This window comes from Arctopsyche grandis, chromosome 3 (genome assembly GCF_051622035.1).
Source record: "Arctopsyche grandis isolate Sample6627 chromosome 3, ASM5162203v2, whole genome shotgun sequence".
NCBI classification, from domain to species: Eukaryota; Metazoa; Arthropoda; class Insecta; order Trichoptera; family Hydropsychidae; genus Arctopsyche; species Arctopsyche grandis.
Window position 1 is genome coordinate 23,380,178 of NC_135357.1, and position 16,782 is coordinate 23,396,959.

At 34.4% G+C, this 16,782-nt stretch overlaps 1 protein-coding gene across 1 annotated transcript in view; it reads right to left on the reverse strand.

Annotated features, from left to right (window-relative positions):
• Positions 1–851: 851 nt before the first annotated feature.
• Positions 852–16,782, reverse strand: part of LOC143909163 (neuroligin-4, Y-linked-like) — a 91,947-nt gene continuing 76,016 nt past the window's right edge. The window contains exons 9-10 of the mRNA XM_077427063.1: positions 2,237–2,355; positions 852–1,960 (exon numbers count right to left, since the gene is read on the reverse strand). Coding sequence (XP_077283189.1) covers positions 852–1,960; positions 2,237–2,355 — 1,228 coding nt within the window. The remainder of the gene's footprint in view (positions 1,961–2,236; positions 2,356–16,782) is intronic.

Here is a 16,782-nt window from a genome sequence, read left to right on the forward strand (position 1 = left end):
TTTTGAACGTAGAGTTTATGAAAGAGTTATGAAAGAACGGGGGTCGGCTGTTTATTTATATTTCGCCAGTTTGAAAATTGGCAATTTGGGAAAATTCCGAATACGGCGAACGGTTATCCAACATTACGCTTAATAGCCAAAGTACTCGACGAGAAAAATAAACGTTTACTTATGGACGAATTTTCCATTTGATCTTTGAATTATTTCTATTGGGGTTATGCATACCGAAATTTCAATCAATTGCGTTATTTCGAATTATACATATATTGAATTTCCACTTTTAGCTTCTATTATAAATTCAATCAAAATATTTTTCAATACTTTCACAAATCCACTTCATCAATATTTACATATGAGCTATGGGGATCATCAATTTGAATTTGAGACAATGTACAAATATTTACGTATAGGACCCTTCAAAAAGACACCACTTTTATTTAGTATTACATACACAATATTTTAATATAATACCAAATTCACTATAGGAATAAAACAGATTATATAACATATATATTGTATGTACATTTTAATCAATAAAATGGGATTATTATTAATATTGGTTCAATTAAAATCATAATAATAATAACACTCGAAGTGTATACCTCTTCTTGAATAGTCCTATACTTTCGTGCAGGTATATGTATATGCGTCGATTTTTCCTTTACCCTACGGACCCATTTACAACTAGATAACGAATGGATCTTATCAGTCTTAGTTCTACGCAACATTCCACTCTACCAAATTGAGATCAAAATATATAAATGAAGAAAAAACATTGAAGAGAGTTGAGTTTTTTAGTTACCGATGCACTAAACGAGAACATCGGACGCGGTCTCCACCGCATGCTTGTCTCAGACATTCATCTCGGATATTGCCGCTTGAGGCATCCTAGCCGACTTTTGATTGCAAGTCTTCTGGTTAGTATAATGGTGGCTTTGCATTTGACTTTGAGTTCCAGGAGGAGTTTTGGCCCTCGGAGGTGGTGGTGTCCTAGGCATAGACATATGCATCCCAACTGTACCGTTTGGAGGATGATTTCCCCCCTGCGTCTGCTGAATATCGGCCAGATTATGCTGGGCATTGTTCAAAAAAGTCGTATTCTTTGGCAAAGTCATACAGTTAGTGTTGTAGACTTGATTACTTTGCTGTTGATAATTATAGTTCATTTTACGCGGCAAAGTCATACAATGCGCTTTCTGCTGCTGGGGGCTCGCCTTTTGCATCATCTGAATATTACCATGGCACATATTCTGACACGACGGGTTTATATTCGTAAAGTGAGGATCGTTATTGGTATTCCTTGGAATTGAAGTCGTCATCATTATGGAATTTTTATCCTGATGATCGACGTCAACGATGGCGCTACTGCTTTGAGAGTGCCCTATGAAATAGTGCGGATGCTTACTACTCAAATTATCAAAGCTATTGTTGTGGTTTCTATTTTGCTGTTGTTGTAAGCTTTTCACTTGAAGCCTGGTCTTATCTCTCTGATAGTACACTCCGGCGAAGATCAATACGTTTAAAATGAGCAACGAACAGCCTATAGCTATAGTTACGCTCAGAGCTGTGGAGTACGCCGTGTATCCTGCAGCTTCGAAATTAGCCGTGGGATCTTGATGGGTGTTGTTGTGCAATGGATGTATGAAAGTGGAGCCTGGTCTCGCCGAGATGACGTTAACGCATGTGGTCACGAGCGTGTCCATGGTGGTTTGGGGAAGGTCTAGGGTCACATTCTGCGAGGGTCTTCTGTAAAGCTCAAGGGTCGGGTCGTAATATGTGGTTCTAGTGAGGGGATCAGGTCTTACGGAGCCATCGTAAAGGTCACCGTCATTATGGTTCCGGAACAAGTTGTGCTTGGCTATGACATCCTTCATCCCGGATCGATGGAGTTCCGGAATCAAACGCAGCCAAACGGAGAGCTGGTGCGCGCGAAAGTGATTTTTCATACGCGGCTTCATACCTATAAAGAACAGTCGTGTTTTATAAAGAAAATATATTAAAAATGCGCACTATTCTAGGGAATTTATAGGTTTTGAAATCCCCGGTCGAATTTCACTTATGACAGTTCAATTTAGGCAAACGTAATGTATAGCCACGGTTGCAGCATATGCAACCGCGCCATTTTACTGCACTGGCAGAAACAATTTAACTTCGCCGTGGAAACTAGCGTGTTTGTTTCGCATGTACACGTGGCCGAATTGAAAATTTATTCGATATAGTACAATCTATTAATCACCTATTTCCAAGTATTTCTGATGCAGCGTGTCGTACTCGTCCCAAACGATGCTCTTGTATCTGTTGCGCTCTCTCGATATCGGCAATATAGCGTCCTGTCTGTGATACTCGTTCGGATTCCTGCGACAAATAAATACACGCATATGTTAAATCTCATTTAAGTATACATAGCTTTTGTTGACGGTGGGTGTGGTGGTAGGATTAGTATAAAGCAAAACGTGAAATAATAAAAAAGTCGTTCGTGGGAACAGGTCCATCCCTCTTCTCGGCCATTTCTGTTAAGTGCGCAAGTGCTCCCGGGTCGGTTGGTCTTTGACCCTATTAAAGTAGGCCAGCAAGAGAAAACCGTGAAAAACCACTACACTATATTTATATATTAAGCCTATAAGTAAATATACATACATATGAAACGTACTATTTTTGAAGCTTAAGTACTAAATGAAAAATGTATGTTGTTTATTTGGTTATATATGTACATATGTATGTATGAGGGATTCCAAAAATACCTAAATTCGTCACTACTGGTACTACCGAAAATAAATGTCTCACTACCAGCAGTACCGGTATATACCGGTATCGATTTGTTCAAGCTGTGTATTATTGCAATTATTTTTTAATTACTCTCTCATTAACAAAATAGCATGTCCTTATTATACACTGACTACGAATTACTAATCAGTGACTGTCAAAAAAAAGTAAATAAACTTTACAGAATTTTTGTGTGCAAGGGATGGTTTTTGCTTTTAAATATTATATATGTCTTCACACAATAAGCAAGTGACAAAAATGGGTTACTAAAAAAGGCGGCGAGGTTTCTTATTGAACAACATTCATTCATAAATCAATAAATGAGCCATTATATTTGAAAGCGGCCGAAATCCAAATTTCAGTTCCAAAACACCATTTATGTTTGACTTAATCCACAAATTGTAATCACTTCTTTTAATTCGATATTTCCAGAATCAAAATAAACGTATTACAGGCCACCATTATTCTTAAATATTGTTAAACACAAAAAATTATATTTAAATGTTTTGCGAGGTATTATTCTAAAATAGTCTCGGGTATACATAAATACGAAATTTTCGGTATACTCTATCGTTGACTTTAAATTTATGATATAATTAGGGGCTCCTTTAAATAGCAGGTCAAAAGGATGTTTAGTATTAACTCATTCTTTAACTTATCCATACAAACTAGCCGATTGAATGTCTTCTTCAGAATTCAAAACAATAAATTTTAAATTATTATATTTCGTTACTATCGGCAGTCTATTTCTTAATATCGAAGGTCGGGCTTTTGTCAAAAACCGATACCAATATGCATATATGTACATATGTACAGACACATATAACAAAAAAATCAATAATATTATTGTGAAGTATGCTAGTTTTGAGCTTATTTTAATCAAGAGATCTAATGTTATGCATTGAAACTAGTTCGCAATTGATCTAAGTCTAAATAAAAGAAAAGAAAAAATTAATGCTGAAAATTTCTTAATAAAAATAATTTATTTTAATAGAATTTAATGAATAAAGGAAAAAAAACAAGTAAAAATGATAATAAAGCCGTCACCCCAATTTTGCTTAACGAAGCAATGAGCAGTGGTGAAATATGAGATACGTCAACTGTATACTTTAATTTCAGTGTGTAGGGTGTGAGCATGTGTTTTCAGAAAAAGCCATCACTTATATTATACTTAATAGCATTTTTTTTCTACTAAAAAAAAATACGTGACGAAATCCAGAATGTACGACCTCGAAAATAGCATCAGAGAATTTTACATAACAAAGGACTATGCATAGTATTATTATTTATTTGAAATTCTTATAAAAATGAATTCGTGCTAAATTTTATAGCTAATTTGGCCTTAACTAGAAATATATAATAAATAAAGGTATTTAGTTTTCGATGGTTGTTCATCCCTATTTGTAGTGGGCGGGTGGGCGGTTAGGTCAGTTAGTGTCATTAGGGTCGGTTTGCTATATTAGCCCTGTGCTAGTTGTGGGTAATTCAAAGTGATGAAGACTCGAGTGCTCTCCAAAGTTGCGGTCACCCAATTTGCGCAAACGATTCGACAAAAACACGTGTTGTGAGAGAGTACGCGAACGGAAAACTTTCACAAGTGTAAATTCCTGCTAGGCCCAAATTACTCAAACAAATTCACATTAAAAATCCTTTCCACAGTGAATACCGTATAATATTACACTTAAATATTAGTTACAGATAATCTAAGCGTATATAAATTTACATGTACATACATACATATATGTATTAGATTGTATTGTTTAAGATACGGACAAACTGTATTGTGCTTATATGGTTGATAATATGATTAGACTAACGTATTCATTATAGATAGAAATTTAAATTAATTTTCATATAAATATGTAAATACTATGAATTATTATAATGAAAGTATGAAAAATTAAAACGAGGTGTTTCTTTCGATTTTTATAAATGTATGTATATATGTATGTGTATAAAGTATTGTGTTTTAATGTTTTTTTACAAAACGTATGTCTGTATGTTTGAAAAAAACTAAAGCAACATTCATTTTACTTGAAACAATTGAAATTTGACATCAGTTAATGAAATAAGAAATACTGGAAGTGATCTCAATTGGTATAATTAATTTAATTTTAGTTTAATTAAATTATTTTATTAATTTTGTTTCTTGTATGTATGCTAAAATTTATTGTCAGTACACCTTTCTTCAAGAATTGATTATAAAACCTGTTACGGAACGTTGCACGAACCCATTTTTTTACATACCTCCTTTATTTAAATTTATATTTACCATAGTGCCGGTACAGGTTGCACCAAAGCAGTATTGTCTATGGCCAAACTTCTACATGTATCTTACACATATAAAATAATTGGTCACAACTGGACGGTAGGTGGCCAATGCGGCTAAGAACCGTTTCAATAGTGGAGTAAAATAAATTTCCGAACTTTGATAGGAATTGATGGACTTAACAAATAATCTGACCAACAGCACCACAGAAATACTTCAAATCATACAGCGTATGATTATTTTCAATGGAGGGCAAACCAGGAATCAAACCTGTATACAAGCTTTCAGTCATGATGTGCTAACCACTGAGTTTGCTCATGACTATGTTATTTAACTAAATTTGGATACTAAGAAGGCATCTCGTGGTACCCCCTTCAGCATCTTTTAGAATTACTTTACAATCATAACCTATGCCGTAACTGTTTTGCATATAAATTTTTAGTAAATAAGTTTTACTTCTGTATAGAATGTACGTACATATGTATAATATGTATGTAGGATCTCGTTGTCAGGAGACTTCAGTAAATTCAGTAAATTGAGTGGTTTGGATATTCTTTACTCGGCGGAGCGCTGCAACGATTCTAGCAGACTGTTCCGATAAAACATGTAACCAACTTCATAATTCATTCTATTCGTGCATGCCAACTTAATCACTCAAACATGCAATCTTCTAAGTTAAAAAACTAAATACTATATTATGTACATAACAGTCATTTTAATTTTTGTGTAATAATTTTGCATACATAATTTTACATGCATACATTTTTATACCAATCAGCGCAATTCGGGATGCTGAAAACTTGAAAATTGCGAGAAATGGGTAAAGGTTGCCAAATTGTTGGAACCGTTTCAGTGAAAATCAGATAAATTGGCAAACTTTGATAAGAAACGATCGACCTGAAATCACAGACCAAGGTCTGGCCAGCAGCAACCAGTGGGACTCGAACCCATGACCACTATCTTTGAAAGGATATATGCTAACTACTAGTTAACGCTGCTGGTTAATAGATGAAATCGAGGTTTTGACTGATTCGAACTCAGAATCGCTGAATACGTTTTCATAATCTAGAAAAAATGTGTGTGTGTACATATATCAAAATATTTATTTAAAATTTTAATAACTGCGACATCACAGACAAATTCCATGGAATAAGATTGGATAAAAAATTCTGATTATTCTCTTTGATCACACTTTCAAAGAATTCTCATATTTAATGTAAATATTTGAAATAAATATACAAATTTATCAGGATTAGCGTGAAATTTGCACAATTATCCGCTTCGTACAATATATCTATATAAATAGGCGCTAACAGTCGAAACACCCGGCATTATTTTCCACGGTGCAAATGAAAATCGAATACTATCGCGCGCGTATCGGAACAATGCTGACTTTTCCCCGGCTCGGAACCGTAAATTGGAGGTATTCATTACCATAATAGCTTCTTTTCGATACCTGGTCGTAAATTTCCCATTCGCACAATACTTGTAACATTTTTCACGTGGAAACGGGGCCGCCGCGATGCGAACGAGCAAAGTATCCCCGCGATTCGAACGGAACGGAATCGTATAATTTATAAAGAAAATTTATTGCCATTCGAATGGGCCCGACGAGTGCCGCAAACTCACTTACAACGTCGTATTAAAATAATGAACACACGTACACGTGTATATTATATACGAGTGCGTGAGCTTCCGGATTTTCCGGCGAGGAAAATTCGTAGATGCCAACGCTTATGCAATATACGCTTATACATCGGCGCTCGGTCAAGGGTGGCGACGCAAATGTGGCATAATTAAGAGATTCTTCCCCAATGGTTATTATTTCGTTTGTGGCAACTGGCGTGGTGTCACAGATGGCAGGGTTGCCGACCCAAACTTATTTCTGTGAATTATATCATCGTTGAAGTGCGCCCGAATGGATGACTTACAGAGATGTTCAATCAGAATTTGCATTGTGTTTATTTTCCTGATTGGTGAAAATCGTCCAAAAATCTACATTAGGTTCTTGAGAAACAGGTAAGGTTATTTGAGGTAATTCTCAATGGAAGGGGGGAACGGGGTTATGGATGCCTTCCCAGAATCATTCATTGACGTAAAAGTTCTTGCATAATTGAGCTTTAATGTTTCTAGCCAACTAAAATACATTAGATGCCGCATTTTGGTCTATTCTCCTATGGTACGTACCAACTTTATGGCTTCGTCACATGCTGCAAGGCATCAAGGCCCTCAACCAGATTTTGGGAAACTTGGATTTATTTATTCGAAAATACATATGCTGATCTTGTTTAATTTGAGATCGCAGAGGTGTTCTATTATTGTGTTTCTTTTAGATTTATTCGTTAATATTTATCGTATTTATTTTCATTTATACATACATACCTCCTTTAAGTTTCACTTACGATTAAAATTCAGGAAAAAGTTTGCCTTTTGTCCAATCGTATTTATTATTGCATCCTTTTTTTACAAGCTTTTTAAAATTGACTTAACACTGTTAGTTCAGTGACAAAGGTTTGTGACAAAAAATCACGTTCGTGTAGTGTTCATAGCTCTGACCATTACAAATGCTTGGTTAATTTGAACTAGGTCACACATGGTACAATTTTATAGGCATTTTATTAGTTTCACATGGTTAATTAGATGAAATTCACAATGGTTCGAAATTTTTGAGCTGATTTTGAATCACTTCTACTATTCAATCGCTTTGATATTTTACAGACATTAGGGATTTAGTCCTCATTTAAGTAAGGAAATATCTCCAACATGAAGCTAGAGGAACTTAAATCATTAAAAATTACATTGGAATTATCTGTCAGATCGACGTGATTGTCATGTCAACGTGATTATCGTGATCGACGACAACTGATAATCATATACGCTATCTCACCCCCTTTCTAATTTTACAGTTTGTAACCTGAAAGCTATGTAGGGATCTAAGATCAACAGATATAACCAGAGGTAGGATAGTCACAGTGCTATCCATTGTTCGGCAAACCTTTAACAATGCATTTACAATCTTTGAACAATAAACAGCCCCTTCAGATTCCGGTCTCTAGATATAACTACTACTTTTTTCAGTCTCATATAAACTTTTTGCATAACGCAATAACCGTCTAATTATTATTGCTATTTGAGATATAATCTTGAATTTCTTCTACCATAAATAAATAAAGCTGTTAAAATTCATGGAGCTTATAGTCATCTTGAGGAAATACGATTTAATCGGACTTGAGTGCCCCTGGAACGTACATAAGTCGAGAGTTAATCTGACGTATACAAATAGCAAGTGAGTTTTCAGAAACATTTTGTTTATCTAACCCATGTGTATGTACATACATATGTACATATATGACTTTGACCCCTAGCACGTCTACTCAATTTAGACATACACTTGTTAGTATAAACCTATGCATATTTATTCGGAATATAATTCCGTTCTCAATAAGGTCAAATATAAATCACGAACAATTCGTAAGACATTTCAAAACTTACGACACGACTTGGAAACAAAATCAAAATTAGCCCAAATTTCAATGTCAATTTTTCTCCGGCTCGAAAGCAAGTACGTCAAACTCAAAATATTCCCAAATGGAGCAAGTCAAAACTTTTTTCATTAACGTTGAGAAAATTTCATTAAACTTGTTTTGTATTCATTTTTTTCGATATTGAAAACTGTCACTTGTACAGCATAAGATAAAATTTATACATATTTATAATAAGTATAGAAAAAGTTTTAAATGTCAAAAATTGAAAAAATATACATTAAATTATGATTTTGTGGAGCTTCATTTTAGAAATGCAAATTTGTGAAAGTAATTGTTTTACGTCAAATGAATAATTAAGTCCTTAGAGAACAAGTAACGTGCATATAAATTATATATACATATATGTTCTTATGTACATATGTAATTACATACATAAATACGCATATAAAACGGAATACAGAGTGTAGCAAAACCGTTATAATTTTTTTTTTATTTTATGATTTTTAGAGTTCAAGAATTTTGTGTCTTTTCAATTGATTTGGAGCAGTCGAATTCTTCAATTCGCAGTACATTTAGAAATTTCATTCTGCTAATGTCACCTTGGTTTTCCCGGCAGTAAAGAGTCTCGGTCCTAAATATATTCTTGTTGATACCCTTATTCCTGAGAGTCACGACCTTCATTGGTCTTCCAACACTGGTCTTCAAACGTATGTGATAAAGTATAAAAGCTTGTCATATTAAATTTACGTGAGATGAGAGTAAATGAGATTGAAAAAACTGTAATAAAATAACTGTTCAACTGTTCAGCCTGTGAGTTATGAAGGGGCGGTAAAAAGACGTGTTTGTATGGCTAGCTGTCATTGTTTCAATCTGACACAAGATTCCAATGTAATTTTTAATGAATTTGTGGATGATCGAACTCTTCTTGCTTCATGTTGGAGACATAAACTTACTTTAATGTTAGCTAGCCCCCCCCGTATTTCGGTAAGATATCAAATCGACCTGAATAGTGGAAATGGTTCAAAATCAGATCACAACTTTTTGACGGACACAGAGTGAAGCTAATAAGAAGCGTGTTAAAAAATGAATATTGCTCAATCGTTCTACTTTAACATCGTGCAATATTTCAAGATTTCAATAGCAAGGGAGCTTTAAGAAGAGATAGTACTCAATAAATAACATAATGATAGATGTTAATGTTAAAAATTCACATCACCCACTAGCAACTTTGTACATATGTAGATGAACAGTGCACTTTGGCATAGTATTATATGTAGTTAAACGTTATTAAAATTGCCTTGCATGTATATTTCAAAGTATGCACTACGAGACAAAAAATTACACCAGCAGACGCTCCGCGTTGCACGATGATGCACCCATATCGTAGCCATGTGCATGAGCAAATTAAGTGCATCGCAAATAGAGTGTTCTGAATTTTTCATTAATTTTAGATTTTAGCGACGAACGCGAGAAAGGCGTTAACGGAGACGAAACGAGCAGACGCAACGAATAGGTTGGATGATATTTAATATTTGAACTGCCGGTAGCTTTGCAGTGAAAATATTTCGGTTTCATGTAAATAGTCATTTATATTATTCAACGGAGCGTCATAATGCGGGAAGCTCATCCCTCACTCACTCACCCTTCAATTCTATCTCCGCTTTGTACACGCCAGGGGTTTTCATTACAAGAGAAAATGGAGCGCAGATTTTCCAAGCGACACACACACACACACACACACACACACATGCGAACAATGTTTTTTTAATTACGCCACATTTGGAGGGGATGCGGATCGAAAGGCATTTTTACGCTACTCGCTGTTCTTTTATGCATATTAAGTATATGTTTACGTAAAAAAATCGCAATTTTGTCATATTAAATGTATCTACGGTCTCCTGTTACTTTGCATTATATGTAGATACATATAATTCAAAATAAGTATAATATTAAGATGAGTAGCTAAAATAATTTAATTTATATTTGATGCATTTACATATATATAAAAGATATATTTTTAAAATATCTTACATTCATTTTTGGGTCGGATTACTATTTGCGTAAGAATAAACATCTCGTATGGCTTTTCTCGAAAACTAGTTTCTGAATTAGATTTTTCTGAAAATTTCAGTGACGGTATTCAGGAATCAGAAATTCTTTCAAAGTTGAAATTGATGAAATAAAATTTGATATTGCGAGTATCTAAAAAAATACACAATGATATTTAATTTCAAAATACTTAATGAAAATAATTCTTGATATTTTTATCGTTCGGCACCCGAGACGTAGCACAATGTATTTTTTGTAAGTGTATTTTAGTGTATTTTTAATGGATTTTAATGTATTTTTGTCTTTAAGTCTTTATTAAATTTTGTTTTTATTTACATAAGAAGCTGTAAGTAAATAAAAAGTTTTATGAAATACTATTATATTGTGCCCGTTGAAATTTCAGCAGGTGGCTTTAGAAAGGAATTGATCCGTGATCTACACCCGAGGCTATTGTCACTAGCGGTTTCAGCATGCATAGTCCTTGAGGTCAATTCGCAACGCCCTTTCACTCATTCCATCCCCACGCGCTCGGTCGGCCGTCTGCGTACAAATGAGCATATTTAAATACATATGTATATGTGTTTGCCAGTGATTTCCTGAATTCTTCGAGTTTGGATATTTCATCGCAGTGGCATTAAATATTAACCGCATAAAAAGACACCCGAGTGTAAATCTCTTCCGTTTTTATTAAATACGTTTTATTAGCGTCACTATTGCCCGTCAAAAAAATTAGTTCAGTGACATTCTTGCCCGTCAAAAAATTTTGAATGCTTTTGAACCACTTATAATTTTCAAACCGTTTTGACATCTTACCAAAGTACGGAGGTTATGTCTCTGATATAAAGTTTAATGAGCTTAATCATATACAAGCTCATAAAAATTTACAGAGGCATTTTGTGTCAGATCGAAGCGATTCCCCTTCACTACTCACAAGCTAACTAACACTCATAAAAAGCTTGTTTATTATAATTTGTATATACATTCTATAATAATATATATAAAAACGGACGTGATGCATGTATGTTTATGGGTATGTGGCGGACGCGTCAACCAACAACCTACTCCTGATTTACAGCACCGAGCGACGGGTGACGTCATCTTCAGATACGCTGCACGGGAGCATACACACATACAACCCACAAAGACACACGTTCATTCAAACGGGTAAATGGGTTGTAATGCGCGCACTCAACTTTTTCTATTAATACGTGCGCGCGCGTGCCTATACATTACCTTACATTATATTAACATATAAATTTATTTTAATTTGTGTATCAATTCGTTTTGGAACCCACCCGTTGAAATCAACGGGCACAACACCAGTAATACATATTTACTATGATTATATATCATCAAGTCAAAATTAAATAAAATTTAGATTTCCAACCGGCTTTTTTGACACTTTAAGTCAATGTTTTTTATAAATGTAATATATTTTCCTATTTTCTTGAAGTAACTTTTATGTGAATAGTATTTTTGTTCAATTCTGGATTATTTACTAAAGCTATTCCAAACATAAAATAATTGAATTGATATCGATACTTTATGTATCACATTCTGTGTAAATAATTGGCGCACGTAAAGCTCGCACTGAGTATTGCAATTTAAAATCGTGATGTGCCAGATAGATGTGCGAATAATTTGTAGAACATACATATATAAAATACAAAACGCCACCGTATTTGTTTACCTATTTATTATCCAAAATTAAGTATATACTAGGTACCACTAAAAAAAACGACATATTTGCAAATTCGCATTGTTCGCTTGATTTATTATCATACACACGTCCGCGTGCATTCACATATTTATCCACGTATATCACGGCCCAAAAAAAAAATTATGTACCTATACAAAAACGACACACAAAAAACCCCTTCGAATTAAAATTAATGCCCTCGTGTGGCGTTTATGAGGCGGTGACCACGCGATTTGAATACCCGGCACACCGCAAATTAAATACGAACAACGTGAAAAGTCGTATTCATCGTACCTACTGGATGGGGAGGAAAAAAATTCGCAGAAAACAATATAATTGGGAGTCGCCATCCTTTCATAATCTGCGTGTAAACATTCACGTACATGCGCCAACAAAAAAACACATAGGGATACATTTTCGAATGGAAATCTCGGGATTCGTGACAACTACGAAAATTCTGCAATGTCTCTATAAACGTATATATGTGTGTATGAATGCCTTATTTTTCACGATACGTAAATAATACAATTATACGGGTATTGTTCGGAAACATGCCTATTGTTGTTCGAAACGAGCTTTGCTTCGGAATTCGTGAGCATTTCGGCGAAAAAATCGTAGCGTTAATTAAATCTCTGTTAGCCACCTTTAAAACTCGTAATATAATAACTTGCAGTCTATTGTGCTAAATTGCGTAAAATTATACTGAAAATACAATTAAATATGCGATACTGTGACTTTTATTTGCGGCTATTATGCGTAGACGCGAAAACCCTTTTAAATCCCATTCTAAATGTAAATACACACGCATATATATTTTTTATAACCGAAGAACACAACGCAACTTAAATTTATTCATTACCTGAAAATTTAAATGTGGCAATTAAATTATTTAGTACACTATTTCATTCATCAAAATATATTTGTAGTACTAAAATTGTTTATATTTCGAAATGAATTTTACGCAATGTTTTTGTTGAAAGCTTCGTGTCTGAGAATGAAAACCCTGCTCGTCTTTGGCGTGTGTGGGTTTTTGTCGAGGGCTTTCGTTTCCGGTTCCGGCCGCAAGATTTATGTTACGAAACCGGATGTATTCGGTTTCATAATTTACATCGGCCTTTGTTTAGTGTGGATGCTGGCCAAGCTTGTCATTTGGAAAAAACCTGTCAAATTTCACGCATTATCTATTTTGGTCACGTCTTTGATATATTTATAAATATCAACGACACAACAAAAATCGAATATGGAGTCGAATCTCATACGATTTTTATTAGAATGTCTGGATATTTGTATTTTTTTGTATCGTCAATGAAATTACAGTTAAATTTAGTCAGGTATTGGGTATATGTAGATTTAACAATATAATTAGATATTCGCAAATAATTGCGCTAAAATGTGAAAATGTAAAATTTTGTATTTTAATATCACGAAAAGTATTTTTGTGATATTAAAATACAAAATGTATAAGAATTTAAATTTGACATCAAACGAAATCAGAGGCATAAACTAAATCTAGCTAGAAGCGATGTACAGTATCGTCAGTGTAATTAAATTTCATTGTTATACGTATATGTATATTTGTATACCGTTTTGGTATTTTTAATGAGTACAATTTTTTTAGTTGGTTAGGTAGGATAATTTATTTAAGGTTTATAAAATAAATGAAGTACATATTTTGAATAAATGACAGTGAAAAAAGTGACTTTGATCACTGTCTAAGTGAGTTGTGAAGAAACGGTGTGAAGCCGCGTTTGGATAGCTACCATATCGTTTGGAAGCTGTCACCGCTCCGATTTGAGTCAGGTTAACTATTGTAATTAGCTATAAAAATCATTTTATCATGTATTAAACGTCGAATAATATGAAATAAATGAAAAAATAACGGCTGAAGCAAATTGCTGAAGAACCGTCTTTCCAAATCGGATATCATTCTCATACTGACCATTGAGCGTGGCGCATACTGAATACATCTGTGAGATACGTTAGAAGGGACTTCCCGCGAAAATAATTATTTCTGTTGATATGGATCATTTTATTTATATTTCGTAATGACATCATTCAAATCATAGAGGTTTTGATGAGGAATAGATAAAATATGAAGACCCTGCATTAAGTAGTTGTAGAAATAAAACAAAATATAAGTCCTGGTCACTCGCTAGCCATCACAGTGCGGCAAGTGTTAATGATAAAACTCCTCTAGCTTCATGTCGGAGACATTACCTTATTTCAATGTTAGCTAAACCCATTATGTCGGTAAGATATCTATGTAAACGACTTGTAGAGTGGAAGTGGTTCAAAAACCAGTCACATTTTTTTCAAGGGCAGAAATGTCACTGAATTAAGCAAATGAATAAAGCAAATTTTATAAAATATAGAGTGAATAAAGAAAAAGTTATAGGCGTTTAAACAAATAAAATCTGACATTGCGAGATGGTGGCGAAAAGGGATATAAAGTAAGAAAAGGCTAGTAACGATCAATGTGGACGACAGACCTCACCGATAAATATGATAGAGTATTTTTAAACGGTCTATTACGATTATTTTTCACCATCGTAATGGCGGACGTCATTTCCACATATATTGATGACCAAACCGAGTATTATGGCAAAGTTTGAAAACGATCGGATAAGAACCCAAAATGTCTTCTGACTAAAAATTGTAAGTGAAAGTAAGAAGAGGCAGTAATAAAAAGCTTCTTAAAAGGAGATTGTTGACTTATTTAAGAATTACATACCCGTCAAAAATATTTATAATTAAAACACGGCTATTTATGTAAATATACTAGAATGATATGGATCCTTTGAATAGTGACGTCAAACCTTTCAGATTTGGAGATGACGTTTTTGTTTAATAACAGCTGGTTTTCAATGAGGATTGGAATTTTCCAATCTATTTTTGGTGGCATTCAAGTTGGCGCCTACATAATTTCCGTCTTATTTTGAATACCGAACACAGCAAAATATTCATCGTGGACTTAATTAATTCCTGTGAAATCACAATGCCCTCATCCACCACGCCCAGACTCCGACGAGATAAAAAGGAACGCGAGAATGGAAAGCTCCCTTAAATTGGAACAAATAAAAGCTGAATAGTAAGCAGATTCACTATTCCCTTTGTGCAAACGGTTGAACGCCCCACTCACTGAGCGAAAGCTCAGCGCGCGAAACTAATGGAGGATCCTGTAGCGTAAATAAAACAGAACAGAATTCAATTCAAAATCAAAATTACAAATTTATACAAATTGATATTAAATGCCGCTAGAATCCGCTCCAATTTATTCCGTAACGCTGATTGGACCGATAATTTTCAGCGTCGAGTTGAATGTAAGCATTATTAGCCGTATTATTTCAAAGAGGTTTTATAATTAACCTGGTTGGAGAGCATTAATATGGTTGTTTGCAAAATTATATGTATTTAGCGACGTAATATTATATAAGAGTTCATTTACGAAAATTTGAGCTTCATTAATGAAATTTATGAATCATCCTACAGTATTTTCAGATTGAAATTATTTTGGTGTGAGGTCACACAATGCTGAAACATTGCATGGAACAAAATAGGAAGATAAACCTGGAGCCTCATCACCCCCCTCTCTTTTCTTGAGAATCTCAATAATCTAACCTCGCCTAGTGTGTATGAGGCAGATTTTGCACAAGGAAGTTTTACTTCTATAGTGTGTTTCTGAAGAATGCAAAAAAAATTATATTCCTAAATTCATATCAAACTAAATTAATATATAAAATATCCGGTCAGCAATAGGGTCGTTCACTCTCAAAAATTTTTTCATTGTTGCCAATATTGTCTTTTACTAGAAGAATTTCGTCACTAACAAAATCATCAAGATTTCATCAGAATCGACTGTTAGATCAAAGTGATGACAGTTGGCTATCAGATGCGTCTGCTCACCCCCTTTATTTAGCTTTACAGGTTACATAAATAGTTGAATATGTACAACTGTATTTTTGTATAGATGCGTGATATATGCGGTATATCATGTATTTTAGCATGACTGACGCAATACTACAGAAAATCACGCAAATAAATAATTATTAATTTAACAAACTGAAAATTTTGCTTTGATCAACGAAAAAAGTATCCTTTGCTATTAATTGAAATAATATTGTATCGTTGCGTACGGTTGGGTGGAGGATCCAAATTAAAGCCCAAAGTCGCTTTACAGCTTTTATTGGGTGATTAAGGAGATCCACGCACAGCCAGTGCTCCTTCCAGAATTACCTGATATGGCCTAAGTACCTGCTTATATAAGGTAGGTCACTCAATGCATCTTCCACGTCCGTTTACTTTTCCATTAATTAGGCACGTACCAGTCACGCAGTCCCACGGTCTCAAGCACGTAGTCCCACGCTTTCGCGCCATCAGTTCTGAGAACTAGCAGGGTTGCCGCTCGGCCTAATCCGGGGGTCTCCATTGTTCCCCTCAAATACACTTAAGGCGGTGGATAATCTCGATTGCACTTAACTGGCGGCGTACGTTACAGTATAATTGTAAATATAATACAA